The following is a 27065-nucleotide window of genomic DNA, read 5'->3' as shown; positions in this document are numbered from 1 at the left end:
ATAATATTTTTAATAATAATCCTATAATAAAATATCTTCTCTTCTACTCACCAACAGAAATGAGGTGTGGCTTGGAAGTGTAGGATTGGCACATTTTAATGGATTTTTCCACTCATTTTAATGAGCTATGGGTGAGAAGTAATTAAGCAGAATTCACATAGAGATATTTTGAGGCATTTTGACCCCATGGGAGACCTTTTAGGGTTAAATGAGATCAGAATATAAACACCACCGTAGGCAAAGAAATAGCTATTTCTTTAGAATATTTATTCACGAACCCCGTTATATATTTATTTAGGAATTCCATTGTGTTATGTTTGACATTTTAGAGCAATTAATTACCACCCACCAACGTCAGATGTTCAGGGCCTGGTTAGTAGAGAGAAGGACATAAACACATTTATCATTCTCAAAGACTTGCCCACCAACACAAGATTGTGGGGGGAAAAACCTGCTGTAGTTACAGCGTAATAGAGGGTTCTGTTGTGGAGATTTGCACATGGTGGGATATAGTTGTTCTGCTTCCAGTCGATATCTCTCACTCTCTCCCTGTGCTATCGATGCTTTAATGGCCAGAGATGGTACTGTCTGAGTTCTAATGAAAGATCTTTTGGTCTTTCATGTAATTTTTTTCAGCAGGTCTGTTTTTCTTTTTTGCAAATGTACCAAATTATTCCATTTTTCTCACAACAAAAGGCAAATGGCGGCTCATAGAAGTCAGTGGAGCAATTATCTCGCATGAGCCGTGTTGAGTTTTCTATAAACCTACCTGAATAAGAGCGTCAGTACCTGGCTGAACATGCAGAGAAAATCTCCACACTCCGGAGTTTCAACAGCCTTCAGTGTCCAACAGCTTCTGAAACTGACTTTTCTTATTTATTTGCAACAAAAAAAGTAGCCTGTAAACACTAAGTTTCAAAAGGTTAAAATCCTATGAAGAAGAATGAATAATAATAATAATAATAATAATAATAATAATAATAATAATAATAGTAAGTAACACTTATACAGTGCCTTTCACAAACCCAATGTCGCTTGACAATTTCGGGGGAAGAGAGGAACAACAAATAATAATAATAATAATTTTTAGACAGTGTGTAAATATCCAGAAAAAAAAGAAATAAAAAATTAAGCTGTAAGAACTACCTGTGGTTCTCATGAATCAGCTATGAATCATTTCACATTTAAGAGCCCCTTATTTGCATTCAGTATTTCAACAAATCCATTCTGAAATGGAGTATTACCACATGATGATGGTCCTGCAGTCCGTCTGTAGCACAGGTATTGCAGTAGAAGGCTGGTTAAGAGTGCTTAAACGTTGTACTGCTCCTAGCTGTCAGGAAACATATAACTGCCAATTCTGTTAGTGAAAGCTTCATCCCTAAGGTTACTACATCACAATCCATCATTCCATAGGACACAGTTCCATTGCTCCATATGGTATATATTTCACCATGGGCTGCATGTTGTATGAGGGCTGATACAGAGCAGCCAATGGGTGGTCATTTTGCAGACGCAAAACTAGCTGGTTTAATTTGAATGCATGGCAAGAGGCTGAACATGCTATATATTCTCATCTATAAATGAATCAATGTCTAATACCATGCAAACATGACAAGTGGACCTCAGGGGGAATATAAAAGGATATTATAAATGAATGGCTCTTTAAACCTGAGGCTTAACCTAATGTAGAGAAGTAAGCTGGGTTTACTCAGTTTTCTGAAGACCACAGCAGCAGCAGGATGGGGGCAGCAGGGAAACTTCCCTGGGGTTTATCCAGCATGTGATCAATAAGCCCTCCAGCACTGTTGAAATATGTATTTTTTGCACAGCCCCCAGCTGTGGTCAGTAGCTCATGGGGCGAGATCTAGGGTCAGATGCACTCCAGCATGCCTTGAGCTATTGGATGTTTGGAGGGGGATGTTGGAGTTCCTTTCGCAAAGCAATAGTGGCAGTAGGTCAATAGATAGAAGGCTTATAAACACGGTCTTCAGGTCTTGGCACCAGCACTAGCTACTGTCCAGTTTTTTTGGGTGCTGGTATCATGGCTGTGGGATTCAACCCTCTAAACCTTCAGGCCATCAATGAAAAGCCTGAGGCCAGTGTCTCAGAGCCAAACATCAACAGAAAAAAAGTTCACATTGATGTGAGACAGGACTGTGCAAAAGTCCCAGTCCCCTACTCCTCATGTGTCACCACTCCAAGCTGCCATTAATCAGTAGGTATTTCTTCAGTCTGAGAAGATAAATATATATATATATATATATGAAAGAAGAGAACTCACTAAAGAAGCTCAGACTTCAGTGTTCCAAGTTTACTTTAAACACAAGATGCAGACAAATCCAACCAACCTCTAAGACTGAACTTCCCACTGGATTTGAGTTTTGATATATGTTTCAGATCTATATACATTGTAATTTGTCATCATTTGCAGAAACCTCCTGTCCATTGGTGGCACTGTTTCAACAATGTCAGAGTTATACAGGGTAACACGTTGTTGCTTCTAAACGTATGGTTACGTTTAGGGGACTAGGCCTAGGACTAGGCTTAATCCCTGTCTTGGGGAGCCATTAACTTGTGTGCCCAATCTTCCAACCCTGATTATTTCACAGAGTGGTTCCGACTGGAACAATCAACCACGAATAAGCTTAAGTCACCATAGACAATAGCATTTTTTTCACGATATTTTCATGTGACTCCCTCCCTCTAATTATTTCCCCCCTCACTTTGAACTGTAAAGTGACATTGAGTATGAGAAATGTGCTATAAATGATACTTATTATTATTATGAAGGCCATTTGAAGACCATTCCTGCAAACAGCATCTGCTCTTCATATCATGTGACAGGAAAACAAAGAACATCATCTTTAAAGTCACCAGTTCGGAGATATGGATTCCTTCATTTAGCATTGAAACCTTGGTGTACACAACACAAACATTAACATATGAGCAGCTGGTTGTCTGACAGCTGAAATCTCTTTTCTACATCTTACAATAAAGAAATATCCATGTGAATAATGTTTTTATTTCCAACATAAGCAGACAAGATTTATCTTGTTTTTAAACTCCTGTAGGAAAATTAAATTCTTACTTTCTATTGTTTGCTTTTTCTGTGTTTAGCGTCATAAATCCATACGCTGAGCAGCACACTTATGGCAGTCTGTGTTTAAAATCTATGAGTTGGGTGCCATCAGTGTGTTTCTGCCAGAATTGGGAGAATAATGAGTTTGGTCTTCCTCTCGTTCCAGCTCGACACCTCATAAAGATTTTCTGATGGACTGCCAGTGTGTTGAGATTCTCCGATCATTTCTATAGCTGTACTTCAGTCACTGACTGTATTTACTCTGCTCTGAGTGACAATGAGTAAGCAGAGGCCTACGTGAAAAACAAGAAAGTCGTTGTCTTCCTGTTCTCCCCCCTGCTGTAAAGACACTTTAATCTAAGAACCTGTCCGTGATAAAACCTGGTGTGAACAATAGGTGTTTTTCCACTGCACAAAACACAGAATTTCTGGTACCTGAAAACTCTCTGTTGGTCACTGGTCCAGCATCGAAAGCTGCAGTTTAATCGGTCAAGTCAAGTGCATTATATCGACATTTAAACCGTATGCAGTGTACAGTACATAGTGAAACACGACAACCTTCCTCTGGGACCAAGGTGCTACAGAAAACAACTCACAAAGACTATGTAAAGTACATGAGTTTATCTCTGTAGGGAATTATTATAAGCTAGTACCTGTTTATGCCATAACCATGGAAACTGACAGGGAGTGCATGTCTGTCATAAGAGAAAAGTAACATGACGTCTGGGAATATGACTTCTGTAATTGGGCATTATCATAATTACTCATATGTGAGTTTTATTAAAATTTTTGCCATTACTGCAGTATTTTCCAGGGGGAAAAAAAAGGTTCCTATTATTTATATGTGAACGTTATATTAGCTGTTGCCTGGTGCCAGCAAATCCATGACCTAGCAACTTTACAGCAACAAGACTTTACCGACACGTAACTTGTTGTGACGGTGAAGAAACTTGGTGATGGTAATGACAGGTTTTCACTTTCACTATCTGATGTCTAATTATATTTGGTGTTTGTTTGTGTATTCTGATGCTAAAGATGATGTGCTAGTCTCCACAGCAATGGATATATTTGTTCATATTTTACCCCCAAAACTCATTCCATTACTTATAAGATTTTACTTAACTCTGAGCAGAGGAAATTGTGGCCTTTCAGCACAGCTAGTATTAATCTAATTACTGTTAATTAATATAGCTAATTAGAAAAAGCCAAGCTGTCTCTCAGGAAGTGGAAAATGAATTTAAACAAGGAATCACTGGCCATTCATTGTTTTTCGCTACAGTTGGGTTGTAATCTACAGGCTGGTCTCAAGGTGAATTTGTACATATTTTACTAAAAGACAATTCCCTGGATTCATGAAATATATATTAAATATAATCGCCACTCATACAATATGTACTCAATAATATAAGCAGGTGTTCATGTGAATTTCTAGCAACACAGTGTAAAACAGGAACCTTTAAACTTACCCTCACCTTAAACTTATCCGTAAACTTAAAGGCTAAGCACCACTTAATGGACCTCCATGAATATTCCACATTATTGTAGTTACTGACAGATATAAGTATGAATTAAAATGAAAATAGCTGCTTAGTTTGCTTTAAAACTGACAATTTTATTAAATTGATGGAAAAACCCAACAAATCACTACGGAAATTCTTGAACGCGACCGTGACGTCACTGGTGGACAACAGCTGAACAACACCGCGATAAAACACCGTAATGACTGACTGTTATGACAGTATCTAGCTAAATAACCAACATTATTCATGACAATAGCCTAGCAATAAGCTAAACTCAAATGTAGAGGTACCGTTATTCTTGTAAATGTGATCGAAGTCGAACTTGAATTCATCCGACACTATAAACCTCCGTGATGCAGCTACGTAGCCGAGTATAATCTGAGCCACCGAGTTTAGCAAGTCAACGGTCTTTTAAACCTTATTCCTTGAATTAGTAAGAAATAACATGTTTTCTGACTATCAATAAACACAAGTTAGGAACTCAATTCCACTGTATTTACTTGTCTGACACTTTCATATCGCTGGTGATTAGCTTTTAACACTGAATTTAACTCTAAATCTAAATTTAAGCTCCAAAATATTAGAAACTGTAGTTGTTTGTGGTTGTTTGATGCTATTGCTAACACTTAACACTAAACCTAACCATACTTTAACTCACACGTTAAACCCAACCATAAACCTAATCCTAAACTCCAAAAGTTTAGACAGAGCAGTTCTTTGTGTTTGTGTAATACTCAAACTAACAAAAAAACAACAACAATGCTGTAGCACTTCTTCAGGTGCATATTAGAGAGATTGTGTAGATTTAGTGAAACAGTGCCACCAGTGGACTGGAGCTCACTTACAGAACATAAAATAGCTATAAGTAAACTGCAGAAATGTTATTAATATTTGTATGGAGTGCTGTTTATATTGAATAATACACTCATTTTTTGGAGACTTTGTATATTATCTCTTTAGCTTGTTAGCAAAGTTTAAACAATTGATGTCAGCTATCCTGAATAATGGAGATTTTCTACCTTGAATGGCCTTTTACACCCAAACAAGGGGAACGTTGACTAACGTTGTTTGATTAAATCAAATATCTATATCAACATTCATTGCAAATAATATCATTTTTTAAACATACATACACACACACACACACACACACACACATATGTGGACACTTCTTATGTAGAAACATTTCGGCTGATCCAAGCTCACAACTGCAGTTATTAAAGGTCACATGCGAGCAAAGAACGGTCAACTCAATTAACCCTTTCAGCCCCTGTGTCCATTCCAATGGACGTCACTTTTTCTGCTGCTTTTTTCTTCGGTGTTTTCTGTGCATTTGTAGAAGAACCATTGATAGGTCAGACATTTTGTTGCTGTCAGCAGGATGTTTTCTGGCAGCTGTCCAGCCTCTGACCGAGGCTCAACCCATCGGCCAAACTAGAGGGTCATTGGTATGTAAGCGAGGGATGAGAGCTGTGTGTTTTCAAAACGAGAGCAAGGGGGGTCAGGGTATTTTTTTTTTTTTTTTTTTTTTTTTTGTGAAATGTGCTGAGGTTTAACAAAACTCATGGACATCCTCAACATGCAGAATGGACAGTCAGAGAGTTTCAGGCCTGAGTTTATTGTAACAGTAAATTTGCCTATGAGTTCTGTGCTTATAAAGGTATTTATAAGGTGTTATATTCATTACTGGTCTTATATAATTACATGCGTAATACCATGACAATGTGAGTGTGTGGCGTCCTGTCCATGGTTTCTTCCTGCCTTGAAAACAGTGATACTCTGTAGGCTCCAGACCCAGCACGACCCTGATCTGAACATTCCCAGTAAACAATGAATGTCCCTGGACGTTCATTATAGGTCTAAAAGTAGTCGGTCCGTCAAGAACTTATTTTAAACGTCAACAGACGTCCAAAATCCATCTTAATAAGTTAGTTAAGTGGTGACCAATCGATAACGTCAGTGGTCGTCCAAAACGCGTTTTATACAAGTAATTTATTTCGGGACCAATTAATAACGTCAATGAACGTCCAAAATACGTCTAATAGTCGTCTTTTCAATGTCTGTGTTTGGACGTCTTTTCAACTTTCATTTTCAACCTTAAGAGAATGTTGATTAGACGGCAGTCATTACGTTATTTCAACGTTGAATCAACGGCTAAATGTTTACTGGGATGATTTCAATGATGATTTCTTATAACTAAGGAATTGAATAAATGTATGACTGAATGTTGTAATGCATTATAAACCCTGATTTTATAACGTATTATTTTATTGTATAAACAGTTTAGCACGTAATTCTTTTAACTTATACAGGCATTAAAGACACTACACACCCCATGAAAAACTATATAATCCATAGGATGCTTTATCAATGCAGATTATTAACAAAGTAGTTAATAGTAATACACTCAACAATGACATATGGATAATGCTTTAAATATATATACCTAATATTTCACATTTCACATATAATTTACAATATAATGACTGGCGTATACCTGTAAACATCTTCATGTAAGAACATATAACTTAATGTGTGAATCCATAGCATAAAATCTGTATACATAAATCTCTGTGAGAAATGGTGCAATGTAATAAGACATTAGCAATCATCTAACGCTGTGATTGAGAGCTGTGTTGATTTAGGTTTTATTTGGCTGGAAATCGAGAGGCAGAAATGATGTCAGACTGCAGGGAAATACTGGAAGACACTTAAAACAAGTCTGTTCTACCATCTGTGGTTCCTCCAGGTGTTGAACAGCAGCGGAAGGAAGCTCGGAGTCAAAAGGAAGGCCTTTACTCTTTAATACTGACCTCTTTTTAAAGAACGGTGGGTAGAGGCTACTGCAGACTGACCCATTGGCCTTTAGTAAGTCTGCAGCCTCCAGCTGTTTTGACTATCACTCTCAATAATGTCACATTTCCAGTGGAGCCAGGGATTGTAATTAAAGCATATATCAGATACATACTTTTAAAATTAGACTAATTTAAGTGACAAAAGGGCAGTGGTTTTAAATTCTGATTGCTTGGGGAACATTTAAAAATGCTGCACTGATTCTGGATTATAACACTGTCAACATTTTTAAAATAATTCCTTACACCTTTCCAACGAAATCTGCAGGTTGTATATTTAACTGTTTACAATCCATTCATTAATTCATTCATATTTTCAGTGATTCATCCTGAATGGGGTCACAGTGGGTCCAGAGGCCTGGGCTCTGAGGTGGCCAGCCCATTGTGCTGAGAACACCAGAACTGTGTTCTTCTTTTGTGTCTATTTCCTTTTTTTTTCTTCTTTTAGGTTCTGCACAATCTGTTTAGTGTTGAACTGTTTGCTGACAGTGGAAGACCAGACACAAACAACTGTGGATTTCCTCTCTTCTCTTCATTTTCTTTCTCTTCCTCTCCAACATGAAATCTTTAAAACAGGACATCTTTTGAAGGACATGTTCAGTGCATGTGCACATTAATATGTATCTGGAGCCCACCCACCCACTGTGAAACAAAACCTCTCAGTCACTGGGCTAAAATGAGATCAAATGAAGCTGTTCTGATTTAGATTTTTGATTTTTGCTCCAATTCCATTGTTACGTGCGGGCTCATTACCATCACACTGCCCCAACCCCATGTCTCCAAACACAGCACTGGCCTCATGCTTATGAGAAAGGCAGGATAAACCTGTATGAAACAGATATGAGACGAGACAATAGCGAGAAACATGAGAACCATGCAAAACCATTGAGAATAACTAGTGAAGGAAGATAACAGAGCAAAAATTGCCAAAAGAGAAGCAGAGAAAACAGACACCCTTGTTAAAAGTGAGTGTTTGTGTTCATTGCCTCTTATTGCTTTGCTGTGTGTGAGCTGTGTTTGTCTCGTTATCGTTTTGCGAAGTGTGGACCATGCCCGAAATACGCAGGGCAAGAAAGGGCAACTCTGAAAGACCTAAGCCGGAGATCTGGGCGACTTCTTCTGGTGAATACTGAAAGCTTAGTCATTTCATAACTCTATTTAAAGGCACTGAAACGGGTCGTTCTCTGTATTTTCCTCTTGCTATTAATTGTAATTATTCCATGGAAACGATGAGCCATTTTACACAGTCTTTTAATCCATTTTCATCTTTAGATTGGAGCCAAATATACGAAGTTCTAGGCGATGATGAAACGGGGAGCCACCATCTATCAGCGCTTTATGGGCTTTAAGATTCTTGTCTCATCACAGTCTGTTGTGCATTAGCAGTGAATGAGGTTTTATGTCCAGTGCAGTTCCGTCTCTACTGTTTCAATTAGCTTAATGTCCACATTAATACAGTAGGGGATACAGGTGTGTACAGGGATGCAGTGGTGTGGTTTGTTGCTTTGTGTTGTGCTGTGGTACTAGGTGCAGAAAGTAGCCCTAGTGGGTCGTTGTTGTTGAGGGGGGGCACCCTGGCGACTCATGGAGAGCAAGTTCAGACAGGTGCTTATTATCATTCATTCATTCATTCAATCATTCATTATCTGTAACCCTTATCCAATTCAGGGTCACGGTGGGTCCAGAGCCTACCTGGAATCATCAAGGCGGGAATACCCCATGGAGGGGGCGCCAGTCCTTCACAGGGCAACACAGACACACACACATTCACTCACACACTCACACCTACGGACACTTTTGAGTCGCCAATCCACCTACCAATGTGTGTTTTTGGACTGTGGGAGGAAACTGGAGCACCTGGAGGAAACCCACACAGACACAGGGAGAACACACCACACTCCTCACAGACAGTCACCCGGAGCGGGAATCAAACCCACAACCTCCAGGTCCCTGGAGCTGTGTGACTGCGACACTAACCTGCTGTGCCACCGTGCCGTTCGCTTATTATTATTATTATCATTATTATTTTATATTTTATTCACTTATTCATTCACTCGTTTTGCTCCTGTCTGGGTGATAGAGTGAGAGTGACAGTGCAGCGTTCAGAGTCACCGTCCACTATGGTCCGATGATAATATGGATGTTAGACCTGAACACTTTGCATATTCTCTGCACATTTGCATGCACAGTCATTTTAGATGTGGCTTAGGCAAAGGCTTAATGAACACAAGTGCTCTCAATTACTCTCTCTATTCTATTTAATTGTCTTATATCATGTGTCCAGGGTAGTCCCAAATCTGCATAATAAAAATGGACATGCTTCAGTTCTGAGACTCTTCACTAAGGCTCAATAAACACTGGGCATCACTAGAGTTTAATTCATCAATACAAACCAATACTAATCAATGCTTTACCACTGTTACCTTGTATCTACATTCATTGCCCATCCTCTCAGCTCCACTGATGATACAGGGACACTTTGTAGTTCGTCAATTGCAAGGACCCCCACAAAGCACTGTACGAATCAGCACACAGCACAGGATCAGACACAGCAGTAGCTGCTGGAGTTTTTAAACCCCTCAGTGTCTGGACTGAGAACAGTCCACCGACCAAAAACATCCAGCCGACAGCATCCTGTGTCACTGATGAAGGACTAGAGGACGAGCGACACACACTGTGCAGCGACAGATGAGCTACTGTCTCTGACTTTACATCTACAAGGTGGACCAAAGAGGGAGGAGTGTCTCACAGAGTGGACAGTGAGTGGGCACAGGGTTTAAAAACTCCAGCAGCTACTGCTGTGTCTGATCCACTCTACACCAGCACAACACACACTAACACACCCTACCACGCCAGTGTCACTGCAGCGCTGAGAATGATCCACCACCACATCACACCTGCTCTGTGGGGGTCCAGTGGGGGTCCTGAGCACTGAATAACAGGGTGAAAGGGAGCAAAAAATGTATGCAGAGCAGCAGCTACAGGACTACAGCCTGTAACTGTAACTAGCTGAGAGAGTGAAATGTCAATGTGGAAAGAAGGAGGTGGCTTTAATATTATGGCTGATCACTATATACCTCTTAGTGTTAATTATGAAATAGATTGTTTTCATTGTCCTTTCAGTGTTGTTGGTTTTATTTTCCTTTTTTTCCTTCACAATGATTGTACGTTGGACCGCTAGAGGGCGCCTCTCCGGCTCGCCTGCTGAACGCGCTCCAACTCCAGCTGCGCCTCCATCGTTCAGCAGAGAGAGAGAGAGAGAGAGAGAGAGAGAGAGAGAGAGAGAGAGAGAGAGAGAGAGACGGAGGAGAGCTGGGCACGAGTCAGCGGCACCAAAGTGCGTCTCGACGCGCAAAAAAGAAGCAAGGCGGAGGATGTATCCGGATAATCGCGTTTGTTTTGCGCATTGATGATGATGATGGTGGTGATGATGATGATGATGAAGATGATGATGCTGAGGATTCCGCGGACGGAGCCCGGCGCGTTGGCGCGGATTAGCTCAAGTTTCTCCGGATGACTTTCTCTGCACGCGGCGAAACCTCACAGCGCCAGATCTCGGTGGATGTGGAAGTAGCACGCGCGTAACCGTATTATTTTTTCACCCTGCGCGCGATCATCTGGACTTTTTTTGGCTTGAGTTTTGGGGGTCTTCAGCTGTTTGTGAACGCGCGCGTGTGTTTCTGTTCGTGTGTGTAACTGCGAGTGTGTGTTTGGCGCGACATGCTGCATTCTGAGCCCCGCGGAGGTGGAGGAGGCACAGGCTCACGCAGCGCGGGTCCCGAGGAGTGAAGGATCCGGTGTGTGTGTGTGTGTGCGAGAGAGAGAGAGAGTGTGTGTGTGTGTATGCGAGTGTGTGCGTGTGAGTGTGTGTGGAGGAGAGCAGCGCGGATGCAGGACGGTGGACCGTGGACGGACATAAGACGCGCGCACAGTGGTGGACAGTGATGGGTGAGTTTTCTGGAGAAAAAGAATGGAGTTGCATTTGTGGCTTTATTGCCCCTCGATAGTAATCAATATCCCACCGATCGCTATCAAGAGCTCAGTGTGTTGCAACAGGCCAGGTGCTGCACTACAGATTACAGGGACCCAGGACTGAGCTGTATGGTGGATGTATTTTGGTTTTTCATAATGTCAATCACCACTAATGTTTATTATAAATGCTTAGCTGGCTGCGGTGGTCAATTCTATCCAGGGACCCAATGGTCAGTTTAATTGTGTTTGTATTGTATTAGGCTCTCATGAATAATAATGAGTAGCAGCTGAGTGCCTGGCTATTGTCCAACCTATATAGCGACTCTGAGTTGTATGGGTTTGTATAGAGCTGTATGGGGTATTGGGTTTTTATCAATACCATGATAATCATCATAAATAACAATCATTATCAAAAGCCCAGTAGGTGGCAGGGCTCCATTTTATGCAGGGATTCAGGACTGGTGGGTTGCTATGTTTTGTGTCATTTTTTTTGTCAATGGTAATCTTCATTTAAAAAGAAAAGAAAAGAAAAGAAAACTCACACTACTGCAGTAGTCATTGTAATGCAGGGACAGTATTGTGTGTTTATTAGTATTTAAATATGTTTTAAAATATAATATCTGCTGACAGATATGTGAATAGCAGTGCCACCACAGACTCAGGACTGAGTTGATTGGTTATTTGTGTATTTTCATCAGTAATATACATACCTCAAAATATATATATAACACAGACTATGCAGTAGTCAATTTTGCACAAGGGCCCAGTACAGCTGCATGGCGTTTAGGGTCAATATCATCAGAAACAGTCTTTAATACATGAAAAGCCTAATGAATTTTGTTAAATAGTTTTATGCAAGGATTTTCATGATGGAGTGCCATGTTTTGTGTCATTCTCATCAGTAATAGCAGTAATTTAAAACATAACGCAGCTGCAGTAGTCAATCTTACACAAGGCCAAGCACCTATTTTGTAGGGTGTTTAGAGTCATTATCAGTAGCACACTATTGCCTTACTATTGGATTTGTACCATCATATTTCATGTCCTTTTATATTTTTTTTAAAAATAATTGTTAGCAAAGAAAATCTTATAAGGCCGCAGTAGTGATTCTAATGCAGTGGTTCTGTAGTCATTTGTATTTCTTGTATTTTTAATTTATTATGTAATATTTACTAATAGGACAGTGATTAGCCCTGATATAGAAAATATATAGAAATAGAATTCACATCAGTAATATGAATACATAAATAAGATGAGTCCAGAGGGCTGCGTTTGTAACCCAACGACCCAGCAGTGAGTTTCAGGGTGTTTAGGGTCATTATCATTAGTCCAATAGGTTGCATAGTATTGGGACCTCAGTACAGAGGTATAGTTCTAATTATTATTTTATTATTTATTCATTCATTCATTCATTCACTGTCTATAAACCTTATCCAGTTCAGGGTCGCGGTGGGTCCAGAGCCTACCTGGAATCATTGGGCGCAAGGCGGGAATACACCCTGGAGGGGGCGCCAGTCCTTCACAGGGCAACACAGACACACACATTCACTCACACACTCACACCTACGAACACTTTTGAGTCTCCAATCCACCTACCAACTTGTGTTTTTGGACCGTGGGAGGAAACCGAAGCACCCGGAGGAAACCCACGCAGACACAGGGAGAACACATCACACTCCTCACAGACAGTCACCCGGAGGAAACCCACGCAGACACCGGAAGAAAACAACACACTCCTCACAGACAGTCACCCTGAGGAAACCCACGTGGACAGAGGGAGAACACACCACACTCCTCACAGACAGTCACCCAGAGGAAACCCACACACACACAGGGAGAACACACCACACTCCTCACAGACAGTCACTCTGAGCGGGACTCGAACCCACAACCTCCAGGACCCTTGAGCTTTGACAGAGACACTACCTGCTGCGCCCCTTATTTTATTATTGCAATAATATATTTAATATGTAGTAGTATATATCCAGATGTAAACTGGCTTTAAATCATGATGCCAAGGATTGATGATTATTGATTATAGATTATTGATGATGCAGTCTTGTCTCAAGGGCAGACAGGATTTCCAGCTTCTCCCCTCGTGCCTTATTATATTATCATCAATACCAATTATCAATAGCTCGGTAGCTCCAAGGCACCGCACTGTTGCTCGGAGGGGCTCGAGACTGAGCTGAATGAATGGTTTATCATCATTAAGATCAATAATAAGCCATTATTAATAGCTCAATAGGCTACGATCAATAGTCTCGCAGATGTACTGCTGGCTTGTTTGTGGAACGAAGGCACCCCAACACACAAACACACACACACACACACAAGCACACAAACACACACATACACACACACACACCGCCACCGTATTTTTGCTCGTCTTTACGCAACAGTTTTTTTTGGCGGAATCCGGACACAACCACGAATAGTCTGAAGAGAGAGAGAGAGAGAGAGAGAGAGAGAGAGAGAGAGAGAGAGAAAGAGAGAGAGAGAGAGAGAGGGAGAGAGAGAGAGAGAGAGAGAGAGAGAGAGAGAGAGAGATGGGGATGCAGGTTTGAACGCTGGCTGCACGCGAGTCAACTTTGCAGACGCGCGAGCGGTCAGCATGAACAGACAGCGTGTGTCTCGGTGCTGTAAATCGGCTCGTGCTCACTTAGCTTCGGTTTTCTGCTTCATGGAAGGCTTTTCTAGTTTCAGGAGCGCGCGTGCGGAACCCGTGTGTGTGTGTGTGCGTGCGTGTCCAGGTGCAGACGCGGCGTGCACGTGTGTTTATGCGCGCGCGTAGGCGGATGGCTGTCTGAACACGAAGAATCTTCGTCCACGTCTTTAACCGCTACGAGTCTCGGCGCAGTACGCGTTTGTTTACGAATCTCACGCGCCTTTCAGTTGCGCAACAGGCCCACGCAGCGAGCACAGACGTGTACACTCTGAGCCAAAAGTATGTGGACGCCTGCTCTTCCCACATTTCTACTCAAACCAAGGGCAGGCAGCAACAGCTGATCCTCAGCAGCATTATCTCATTCCAAGAGAAAGAAATTTAATTTCTCCACAGCCTAGTGCTGGGTGGCTTTACATCCCTATATTAGGCTCATGTGCAGCTGCTCCTGAGCATAAAGTCATGCTTTATTTATATGGAGGCTATACAATTCCAAATTCCTGAGTCCAAAATGGATGCACCTCGGCGGCATTCGTCAGGTTAAAGAGGTGTCTACAAACTTTTGAACATAATAAATGAAGCCGTCATGCGTCCTGTATGACACCCCTCCGCAGCTCTTTGTGCATAAACGTGCCCATATTGCCACGATAAGTCAAGTTTATTAACGTGTTCCATAATTAAATAGACCAGGTTATGGCTCTCCCCCACTCTCAGCCAGATCCATTATTTGATAACACACTGGGTTGTGCTGCGGGACTGTGGAGGCTCGTCCAAGCGTCTGTGCCATAAAAAGGATCCTAAAACTGCTCCGCGTCACTCCAACGGATGATATTCCTCCAAATACAGAGCGACAAACTGCGTGGAAAGAGTGCTGCACCCCATCTGCTGCTCATTGTGTCCCTCAAATAGATACAGACACAGCTGTGCATCCATGACTCACGGAACGATCCACTTCTTTAACATCATCCTTCGCCAGTTATCTTCCTTCCACAGAGCCCCGACGTCTGGTTCTTCTGATTCGCCCCATCCTTCGCCACCTGTAACGTGATGGACCCATTATGATGGTCACATTATAAATAGTCAGTGTAATGTATGATAGGGGGTGGAGTGGCAGGCCTCAGGAGAATGTATGGGTTAGAAACTAATCTGTAGCGAATAAGCAAGCGAATTATCTAATAATCCTTCTTCTTCTTCCTCTCCTATTTATTTTCATGATTAGTTTATCCAAATTCTGAGATGGAGTCAGTAATTCAGTAGGTCCTTGTTGTTGTGAGTGGGGCTATAGCTGCAGTATGTATAGAGTGAAATAGGTCAGTGTGTATCTGATGGAGTTGGGTGTTTATATAAGAGCTGGAGTCTGTAGGTTGTTGTTGATGTGGGTGAAGCTATAGCTACAGTGTCTATAGAGTGAAGTAGATGAGTGTTTAACTAAAGGGGCTCATAAAAAATGTGGAATCTGTGAATCAATAGGTTGGTGCTGGAGGTGGAGCTAGAGCTACAGTGTCTATAGAGTGAATACGATATTATTTGTAGATGTTTATATATAAGAGGTGGAGTCAGTGCATCCCTAGGTTGTTGTTATGGATGGAGCTATAGCTACAGGCTCTTGTGGAAGTCAGATGTAATAGATCTGATGCATATACAGTGAATTACAATAAAATGTGGTATATTTACAACACGTTAATGGCAGCAGAGCTTATTTATTGAGGACATTTTAAAGATTTATTAATATATTAAAAACAAAACATATCACTAGTACACACACTCACTAACACACAGAAAAAATTTGGCTTGAATCAAACATGCTACATTTCTTGTTCTAGCATGAAATAGTACTAGGACGCAGCTGTTGAGCTGAGTTGGTTGAACCTTCCCAGTAAACAAGGAACGTCCCTGGACGTTCAAAATAGGTCTAAAAGTAGTCTGTCCGTCAAGGACATATTTTAAACGTCAATGGACGTCCAAATTCCATCGTAATAAGTTAGTTAAGTGGTGACCAATCGATAACGTCAGTGGACGTCCAAAATGCTTTTTATACAAGTAATTTATTTCGGGACCAAATAATAACGTCAATGGACGTCCAAAATACGTCTAACAGTCGTCTTTTCAATGTCTGTGTTTGGACGTCTTTTCAACTTTCATTTTCAACCTTAAGAGAACGTTGATTAGACGGCAGTCATTACGTTATTTCAACGTTGAATCAACGGCTAAATGTTTACTGGGTTCTCAGTGCTGCAGGTTGATATTATCCCAAAACAATGCTATGTCACAGCTTCAAAAACCTCAGCCTTCTACTACATTATTCCCTACAGCATTATTTCACCTTTAGCTGATAAATTAAGCAGGAAAGTAACAAACAAACCTTTATTTTACAAATCGTATGCTTCATGTCATTTTTCTATCGCTTTCCTTGCTCCATGTCACCACTTTTAATGTTTGTTTTAGGTCTTAAACTTGCTATTAGTACTATTATTATTATAATTATAATTCATACATCTGTGCATGCTTCTTGACACATTTTTTTTTACATTTTAAATAAATGAGAATTAATAATAAGATTTATTGGTTAAATGAATAATATCAAATACCAATATGATTTAAAAACACATTTCTAGTGATTTTGAGAAACTTAATTAAGGGAAGTGTGTGCAATTTGAGAAAGTGAAATATTAAAGGACATATTCTATTGATGTACACAGTAACGTGTGAAATATGGAGTCTACCAACCCACATTCTGTGAAACAATTCCGTTTGTAGTGAGCTGCCTAAATACCATATATATGGAATAAAAATAAGACATTCAGCTCAGCTTCTGACATCACAGTGCAGAGATTATATAATTGCCCCACCCCCTCATCAGAGTCTATCCAATCACAGAGCTGGACCTGCATTTATATAAGAGCACACAGACCGGGTTAAATGCAACACATCAGACACCAAGTGTGTAGAGAAATAAGAGCACTAAAAAACAGAGCTTCTGCTCCTCTGTCCACAGCAAATTGATTTAACACTGGTGGATTTGCTGTGTCCTCACTGCCGAGCGCTCAGGGTCGGGGTGAACAGCGAGCGGCTCGTTATCATGGATCAGGCGCTGAAAGCGGACGTTCTGAACGAGGCTGTTTAGACAGGGAGAGCACAATGCTGCTGTTGGGCTTGATCCTTTGTGCTATTCCTTTAAGACCTCAGAGTTGTGTTCACTTGTGGAAAACGAGGAGAATATGTCCCCTTAAAATAATTACAAATTGAGTAAAGCAAATGAATAATATTTTCATGCCAGATGATTACAACCATTTACTGTGGGTAATTCCCACACAGTAATGGCAATAATACAAACAGAGACTTAATTATAAGTAAAGAGTCATCATTCATTACTTGAACCATATTTGTTCCAGGCAAATCCATCCAAAGCAGATACAACATAAACATTAATTTTTTTTTTTTTCCTTTTAATTAGTTTAATGGATGGGTGTCTGCAGTTCATTTCCCTTATATACTGAATACAGCCCTCTTTATGCTCTGTCAGAGGATTATATATGAGGTCAGTGCGTACATTCGCTAATCATAGGTTTCAGTTTTGCAAGCAAGGCTGCTGCTGATTGCTCTTGACCACGTTGGAGCCAAACACCATAAATGCTTTCACATTTAATGCTGAGTGACATGGAGCCGGATGTTGCAATATGGATGTAGCAGATTAGCCCTGTGACATTTTGTTTGGTCTCATAGGGGGCAGTATAAAAGTCTGCTTTGCTTTGAGACAGCGATTTTCAGCACCATCTCTAATGTGTGTTATGCCTTGGACAACTGCAGTCATTATACCATTAAATAGCGGGGCAAGTTATTATCTCTGTATGAAGATTTATAACTAGCCTGCAGTGCACCATGAAATGGCACAGTGTCACTGGGATGTGGCGATCCATCACGTGGCAATATCATCCATTTGGGGCCAAGCCGCATAATCTATTAGTTGAAATAATAGACAGATAACATCAGAGACCCTGGATTAATGGATATTCCTTATTAACAATGGTCTAGCTTCACAAATTGAATGTACCAGGACCAAGGGACTATCTCACAGTCATTCATATTTCTAAAAAGCAGATAAAGTTCTAAAACCAGTCATAAATATCAAATCATACCTACAGATCGGGCTTAGGCCAAACCTAAACTGTGCTTTTTTCTAAGCCCTGCCATCGGGATTAGCTTGCCAATGTTTAAACACTGTTTGTTGACTTACCTCAGATGTGAAAGTGACTCTTGGCCCTCCTTTGCACATTATAGCAATTCAAAAGCACAAAGAGTGGCGGCATGGCAACTGAAGGGCCAGGCAAATGTAACTGATTTGGTTGGCTGACACTCATTTAGATTGTAATTGTGGTCTAATAGGATGGCTCCGGCGTGTCTCAAAGGACGGCTCTCTTCATGCTGCATTGGGCTCATGTCCAGCCGTATTGTATGACTGGCTTGCACTGATAGCATGTTTGCCATTGCCAGAGATGGAAAATGAATACAACAAGCCATGACAGGATTGATTCAAGCAATCAGCATTGTTAATTGAGTCCCGAGTGGACCCCAGAAATGAATGTGATACTTCAGAGCTGGCAGTGTTATGGCTTCACTTTTATGGAAACTGGCTAATGGCTGCTTTGGAATTAACAGAGATGTGTTCTTGGGAAAGATGAAGACTTCATAACCCTTATTTCTCTCTTCTTTCCTTGTTTGCAGGCTCTGCCATGCGACGGCGATGGTTTGTGGTGCCGCTGCTGGTGCAGGCTTGGCTCTCTGCAAATTTTTGCTACGGTGAGCGGCCATGCCCCCGGAGCTGCCGATGCGATGGCAAGATCGTCTACTGCGAGTCCAGCGCCTTCCGCGATGTGCCCAAAAACCTCTCTGGAGGATGTCAGGGCCTGTCCCTACGCTACAACAGCTTGGCCAGCTTGCGCGCCGGCCAGTTCGTTGGCCTCAATCAGCTAATTTGGCTATATCTGGACCACAACTACATTGCAAATGTGGACGCTCGGGCCTTTCAAGGAATAAGGAGGCTCAAAGAGCTCATCCTGAGCTCGAACAAGATCACACTCCTGCATAACACCACCTTCCATCTGGTACCAAATCTGAGGAACCTGGATCTGTCCTACAACAAATTGCAGGCTCTGCAGCCAAGCCAGTTCCAAGGCCTGCGCAAACTCCTCAGCTTGCACATGCGCTCCAACTCCTTGAAGAACCTGCCATCTCGCCTTTTCCAGGACTGCCGCAATCTTGAATTCCTTGACCTTGGCTACAACCGTCTGCGCAGCATCACACGCAATGCAATGTCAGGGCTGCTGAAGTTGACCGAGTTGCATCTTGAGCATAATCAGTTCTCCAAGATCAACTTCTCCAACTTCCCTAAGCTTTATAACTTGCGTGCCCTTTACTTGCAGTGGAACCGCATCCGGACCATGAGCGAGGGCCTCACATGGACTTGGACATCTCTTCAGAAGTTGGACCTTTCTGGAAACGACCTCCAGGAGGTTGAACCAGTGGTATATCGAAGCATGCCAAACTTGCAGACGCTTAACCTGGATTCCAACAAGTTGGTTAATGTGTCTCAGGAAGCTGTGTCAACCTGGATATCCCTGACTATGATCAGTCTGGCTGGAAACATGTGGGACTGTGGGTCTGCCATCTGCCCCCTAGTGAAGTGGCTGATTAACTTCCGTGGAAACAAGGAAACTCCGATGATTTGTGCCTCGCCCAAGGAGCTCCAAGGCGAGAAGGTCATGGATGCTGTGGAGGCAAGTGGAGTGTGCAGAGTGGCACATGTTACTCCTGCAGTTGCTAGTTCTCCATCTACGCTTGCTGCTACACCTGCTTTGAATGCTGCGCTTCCGTTTATCCCCACACACCCATCTGGAGGCAGCAGAAAGGGCCAAGGTACATCCTTGCAACATCCCACACCTTCAAGACCACCTCAGTCTGACGTCTCTCCACCTGAGCAAGACTTCGAGCCAGTGTCCTTCCATAAGATAGTGGCAGGAAGTGTTGCCTTGTTTTTGTCTGTTGCAATGATCCTCCTGGTGATTTACGTGTCTTGGAAGCGCTATCCAAGCAGCGTCAAGCAGCTTCAGGAAAACTCATCATCTGCCCGGAAACGTCGGAAAAAGTCTCGGGAGACTGAACGTACACTCAGCACCCCCTTGCAGGAGTATTATGTGGACTACAAACCGTCAAGCTCTGAGGCCACAGACGTTCTGGTCAACGGAACTGGGCCATGCACCTACACCATCTCGGGTTCCAGAGAATGTGAGGTATGACTCTAAATATAACAAATGTGATTGTATTGTATGGCAAAAAAGAGGTTGCTTAAATTGCTTTCAGAAAAAAAAAAAAAAACAATGCATTGTATTTGTCTTTTGGCTTTGTTTTAAATTCCCCGTTGTTGAGTAGAAGCATTTTGTTAGTGTGGGTTGCAAAGCACTTTTAAGTTTCCCTGGCTCCGACTGCAACCTCTGGCAAAATGTGTGCGTTTTGGTTTACATGCGCAAAAGAATGGGATTTGTTATGCTTTGCTCTGTTTTTCTCTGTTCTGAAGAAGAGTGTCATACTTGTTAAAAATGTGTGCTGTCACACAAACAAATATGATCATATACCCTGTTCTCCATAGGTTTGCGTGTATGAATGAACTCTGGAAATATTGCTGTGAAAATAACACATTGCACTTTATTTCCTCGAGTCCTGAGAGACTTTTGTACTTCTGTTGAAAAACCCCAAGCGTAGACATATTTTCCTGGCAGTACATTGCTTGTGGTATGGTAGGTAGGTTCCACTGATAACAGAAAGCCATATATTCTTTATGTGTACAGTGTATCAGAGATGATGTTTTTGACAGAGAAATGTTGCAGCTGTTTTCTTGCTGAGTTTTATTTACAGTTTCCCAACAAGACCAAATACATCAGTGGTATTCAATAAGCAGGCCATAGTTCTGTTCTGGAGCTAATTTCTTCTGAGCCAAATACAAAAAAAAAACAGCTAACTGATCTTGTCTTGTCACTTGCAGTTCAATCCCAGAGCTTGTAAAACAATTTCCATGACCACAATGACAACACTCTGAGGGCTGTTAGCTTGCCGACTTGTGCTCATCCAAAGCTGCCTAGTAAGTCGACATATGCAGGCTAACCTCACATCCAAAAACTAAAATCACTCAACTCAGAATTGCTCTGAATGAAGACAAGAAAAGTGGATGGTGAAAACTACTCTTCATGGATGAATGGATTCATGCATTTGATCTCACTGACCTTTCAGCTCAGAGGAAATTAGAGTAGTGAACCTCTAAGACTAATATTTGAGTCCTCATGATGTTCTTTATAGATATTCCTCGAAATCTGATGTTGTTTATGGGGCATAAAGGATAACAGGAAGAGGAAGCAGCGGGCTAATCAGAAGAACCAATCCCTGTTAGCTTTCAGAAGTCTTCTGAAGTGAAGTATTCCTTCAGGAAGCTTTAAACCACCTAGGGCTATTATATGTTTAGTGACATGAAAAATTGTATCAGGTTTAATGAATAATTTGTCTGATATCATCAACGTACGTTTCAACCCCAGCGAGAATATGCATGGGAATGTGCATGCTTGCTATCAGCTGCTTTAATAAATAACTCATGTAAACATTTTAGCTGGGGGCTAAGAATATGCTAGCGCATCAGCTACTATCAGTCCTTAAGGTGGATGGTTGCGTTGGCCGACAATTAGGCATGCAGGAGGACTTCAAACACCCAGCGTTAATGGGAGAACATCTCTCTCATCCCGTTAATCCTGCCTCCAGTACGCCACTGTCGGCTCTTCCTACCCGTTTGATCCCTGCTTAATGAGGGGGTTAGATTGCCAATGCAGTGATCACATTACCTGCAAAGCAAGAGAGGACTGTTCTTACCTCTCTTTCATTTCTTTTTCCCTCCTACAATCTTCCTAAAGCAGCAAGATTGTCAGTAATGGCACCCCCTGCCCTCTCCCAGCTGCTCCTTTTAGCTCTTTCTCTTTGTTTCACCTTAAAGCACCTAAAGCTCTTTCTGATTCTGATCCTTGATATTTTTCCACTGTGTCTTTGTCGCAGGTTTTTAAATTAGTTGTATTTTTAGATTTCTTTTTAAATAGGTATTTTTTTTGTAGAGTTGAAAACCAGTGCCAGAAATGTTCAAGTCCAACTGATTGGTGCAAGCTAATCTTGGTTGTTTGTCATGTTCTAAGGTAATGTGAATTAGCAAAGAACTGTCACTGCAACACAGCTCCAGTGCCTCCAGAGTGTGGCGTGTTCTTCCTGTGTCTGCGTGGGCTTCCTCCGACTCTCCAAAAACTCGCTGGTTGAGTGACTGGCTGAATTAAGTTGTCCACAGGTGTGAGTGACTGTGAGTGTGGGAAATGTATCTATACGTGTCAATGTGTGAGTGAAATTGAGCGATTGGGTGAACGTGTGATGCCCTGTGATGGATCCTTGTGCTCAGTGATTTTTGTGTAGGATTTGGACCCACGGTGGCACTTATCAGGATAAAGTGGTTACAGAGAATGAATGAATGAATGGATTTGCAAACACATCATGCAGACATTTGGATTCCCTGTGTTGCCAACCAATTCTAAGTTCAAACCATTACGTTTATCTATAGATTAATAAGCACAAACAAGCTAGCTTTATATAACCTGAACATACTCAACCAACTGCAGCTTGGCAATAGAATTTAAACACAGAACGGTTACCTTGTTTTAAAGTACAGTTTGTGAGCATAGATTGGTTTCCATTTCTGAAGCTACCAGTCAAACATTCTTCAATTCAGATGAACCCTGATTCTCCAGAAGGCTATGACTCCCGTCTCTCGGGCTCAGAGTAAAAGTCTGTCGGCTCTTGGCGCGATCTGGTGGCATTAGCTGCAACCAGTGCCTTTGGCAGTGCCATGACAGAGTCACTTGGGCCTGAGGCACATGAGAGACAGGCATCGGCGCCCAGAAAGGGACAGAGAGACAGAGAGACAAGCCAGGAGCCTGATAGACGTCATGATAAACCAGTGAGCAGGTGAGAGGGATGGACTTGGCGAATAGTAGAAGGCGGTCAAGGCCACGGAGAGCACACAGGCATACAGAGCAGCTTCTTGACAGCAGGGGGCTGACCTTTCCTTACACGCCCCTGTCCTGTCTGATTCACCAAGCTCAAAGCCTCTCCTTTTTTCTTGTCTTCCCCTCTCCTGACAGATCAGAAGTGAGCTTCTGACTCCTGCAGATTGGCATGGTTTGCTTTGACTGATTCGTCAAGTCAGAAATGAGAAAACGAACAAAGAGTGAGCACCTGTGTGTCGACTTGTTTATTAGTTCCTTGTGTGTTCTCCGCAGCACACTCATGAATCTCGTCTTTGATATGTCGCTGGGAAAAAAAAAATTGCTCCAATTTGAACAGAGTCACTGACAGGAAATGTTTATGCAACAGCAGCTAGAACATAATGTCCTGAGAGGAGTGTAGACACTCGTTCGTCCAGTGTTTCCAAGGGAATCAATAGGTAATTTGTCCCGCATTTCAGCTGTAATGGCATCTACTCTGCTCGGAAGGCTTTACTACATGCTGGAACATTGCTGTGAAGATCTGATTGCATTCAGCCACAGGGAATGTGAAACATGCATTAATCATCAGACACACACACACAAAGCAGTGGACAGCCACCTCGTTGCCCGAGGAAGAGATGGGGTTAGGTGCCTTGCTCAAGGGCAGCCAGATAGTGATGTTGGATTTTTAGTTCCTAAAGGCATCGCATGGTGTTCCCATCACTCCAGGGAACACCGTTCCACTGTTCCTCAGCATAGTGGTGGGGGGAGTTTAAATACAGAGGAGCCAAAAATCAGATTGGCACATTGATACATGCATTACACGGTTGCTATAAGAGGGTGTACTATACTCATGACACTCCTGCTGTATGAATTTATCAAAAACGCCTTAAGACGGGCAGAGTTTAGACAAATTAGAAGGAAGAGACTTGATCAGTGTTTATCTTCACTGTCGCACCCTTATTGTGATTTTAGAATGAGGGAATTATAATGAGGTAATGAGGGAAAAATTAAGTGATGAAACGTTTGGTGGAGTTACTTATTTTAGGTGATATTTATATGACTGATTAAGTGGTGTCACCGTGTTGAAATATTTTTTTTTACCTTTGTACCTCCATGTATTATTTGGAACGTAACATGCCCAGCCACGGCTCTGACTGCTTATTCACCCAGGATCGAACCCACAACCTCCAGGCCCCTGGAGCTGTGTGACTGCGACACTAACTGCTGCGCCACCGTGCCGCCCCACTTTTTTCATTACAACAACAATATTAAACTTGTGAATGAAGCTAAACAACTGTGTGAACTGTGTGAAAAATGTGAACTCAAATTAAGTACAAGGTTATTATGCCAGAATTTTGTTTTACTTTGGAAGGCAGAAAAAAAAGTATCATTGGAAATATAAATAAATAAAACTTTATAGCTGAAAGCTGATTGGTTTACATTCCGAAGAGGTCATTGTCTTATAGGTCTGAAGAGGGAATGTCTATAGAGCCCCATTCATTTCTGATTCTCCCAGGAGCGCCATCTAGTGTAGTGTCTAAAACCTTTATTGAGTGGCAGGCCTTTTTTTTAGTGGAAATACTGAAATTTGTTGAAGAACCAATGAAAACACAAGACACAATGTATGTTTTGTGGAATGTTTGAATGATTCACAAACATCTGTGTGAGGTAAAATGAAAAGGTCTATGATCGTGGAGGTCTGTGAATGAATGCTAACATTAACTGTTGGCCACATTAGCATGATTTGAAGTATTTAATAAAACAAACAAAAAAAATCTAATTAAATTAAATGTAATTAAATAAATTAAAATAATGAATTGTAATTTGTCTTAAAAAATATCTCCTGTTTTATATTTCTTGAAATACTCTTTCTATCCTCATAGCAATCACTAAATCAAATGCTCTGACAACATAAAGAAAATATATCACTTTTCTACTGAGGCCACAGGACTGTAAAACCTCCATCTAATCATTTCACTCAGACCAAACTAAACGATTGGATGGCTTACCTGCCTGTCTACTTAATCACTTGCATACACAGAGATTTGTGCCTGGTAAGACACATGGAGGGCGGGGTGGGGGGCGGTGGGGGGGCATGGGAAAAACTGTGGGAGAAGGCTTCCAACAAAAAGACCCTGGATGCAGCCAGAGGGCAAACCAGAGGGAACCTCAGTGTAGCTGCTGAGTGTTTTATGTGGTAGACATGAGGTGGTTGAAGGCAAGGCCTATCTCTGTGTGACCTATCAAGCTGTGTGTGCATTGTGTGTTTCAGGGGAGTGGCTTTAGAATGTAGGCTGAATATAGGGAGTGGGATTTTTCAAAAATGACCAATGGTTTCTACAAATCACTTTCTCCACTTTTAAAGCAACTCTAGGTAATATTTTACCTTAAAATTACACCTTGTAAATCCTTGTGATGCCCCACTGACCTGTAATAGGAAAAACTGAGCCTGTGTTGCTGCTACTCTGGGCTCAGCACTGCAGAATCTGCACTATGTAACTGTAAGTGGCGGGTAGGTGCTCTTTAGAAAGCGTGTAATTCCTGTCTTTAGTTCAGTGCATGTTTATATCTGAGCCAATCAGTGCCCAGCCTGAGACATTCCCGAGACTCTCACGGAAACACAAGAGAGGACGGAGGTCAGAACCCTGGGCTCTTTTTCTCAGAAGAAATATCTTAAGCATGTCTCCTTTGTTTCTTGTTGTTGTGTAGCAGAAACTCTGGAGAGCTGAAGGTTATCGCCGTTGTCTTTTCTGTGCGGTGGGTGCTGCTTGAAGCCCACCTCGTTGTTACCTTGTTAGGCCTCGTGTTGAAAGCGATCCCCTTCATGTTTGGGTGCTATTTGCAGTGGTGTGTAATTGTGAATTGTTTACCTTGCCCTCCCTCTCTGACGTGATGTGGTTTGGCTGCTCTCCCGTGCAGTCGAGCTCACGTCACGTCGTGATTGATGAGCTCCATTCTCTCGCCGTTCGCTTGGTATTCCGCGCACACACCTGACGGGGGCTTTTCACATCACGCTAACGAGCTAGATTCAAACATACAGTTCGGATTGCTTTTGTCTTGGAAAACCTGTGTTCTCTTGATGCCCCGCTACATCTCCGCAACCCCTGATCACGAGTGACAAGGAACTGCGGATAAAGACTGTTTAGACTGAGAGAGAGAGATGTGGGGTGGACATAAAAGAGGTTTAAACAAGAATTGAGACGCAGGAGGGGGAGAGAAAGAAAGACTGATGGGAGGGGTTGAGAAGGCGATGCTGGAGAGAGATAGGTAAGAGAGAGAGAGAAAGAGAGAGAGATGAATCGGGAAAAAAGAGAGAGGGTCAAGAGACAGAGAGAAGCAGAGGAAGGTGAAAAAAAGAAGAGAAAAGTGGGGGAGGGAGAGAGAGAGAAAAAGGAGAGAAGTGGGGGTGGAGAAAAAAACTGAAAGGCAGAGAGAAACTAGGCGAGGGGGGAGAGAGAGAGCTGTGGAGAGAGAGATGGAGGGAGAGAGAGATATTGGAGGATAGGGAATGGAGAGAAGAAAAGTGAGAGAATGCATTTCCTCTTCCCTAACCTTGAGAGCGAGGTCTCTCTGTAAAACTGACACGTACTATTTGAAGATCCCTTTGTTGTAAAACGTAAGGCCTGAATACAGTGCGCTCTTTGACTGATCAGGATGGAGAAGCGATAAAAGGCTCTTATTGACAGAACTGACGAAGGCTGAGGACTGGATTTACAGCTGCAGATCTGCCCCGGTTCTACTGGGGCCTGTGTTTAGCTGATATTTAACAGCCTCTTGTAAGATGCCCAGCTTCATCAAGGTTTTGGAGCATGTCCGAATGTTCAGCGTCTTAATTCCGGACTCTGTACTGACCTGAGTAGCCAGGAAAGGCCATAGCTCTTATATTTCCTCCACTTCCATGTGACAATGAGT

At 42.0% G+C, this 27065-nt stretch overlaps 1 protein-coding gene across 1 annotated transcript in view; it reads left to right on the top strand.

The window, feature by feature from the left end:
* The first annotated feature begins 10812 nt into the window (after positions 1 to 10812).
* Positions 10813 to 27065, top strand: part of LOC136674710 (leucine-rich repeat transmembrane neuronal protein 4) — a 161140-nt gene continuing 144887 nt past the window's right edge. The window contains exons 1-2 of the mRNA XM_066650866.1: positions 10813 to 11402; positions 18814 to 20378. Coding sequence (XP_066506963.1) covers positions 11399 to 11402; positions 18814 to 20378 — 1569 coding nt within the window. The 5' untranslated portion in view covers positions 10813 to 11398. The remainder of the gene's footprint in view (positions 11403 to 18813; positions 20379 to 27065) is intronic.

This window comes from Hoplias malabaricus, chromosome 18 (assembly GCF_029633855.1).
Source record: "Hoplias malabaricus isolate fHopMal1 chromosome 18, fHopMal1.hap1, whole genome shotgun sequence".
NCBI lineage: Eukaryota > Metazoa > Chordata > Actinopteri > Characiformes > Erythrinidae > Hoplias > Hoplias malabaricus.
Note: the sequence above shows the minus strand (reverse complement) of the source record. Positions and strands in the feature narration are given on the sequence as shown.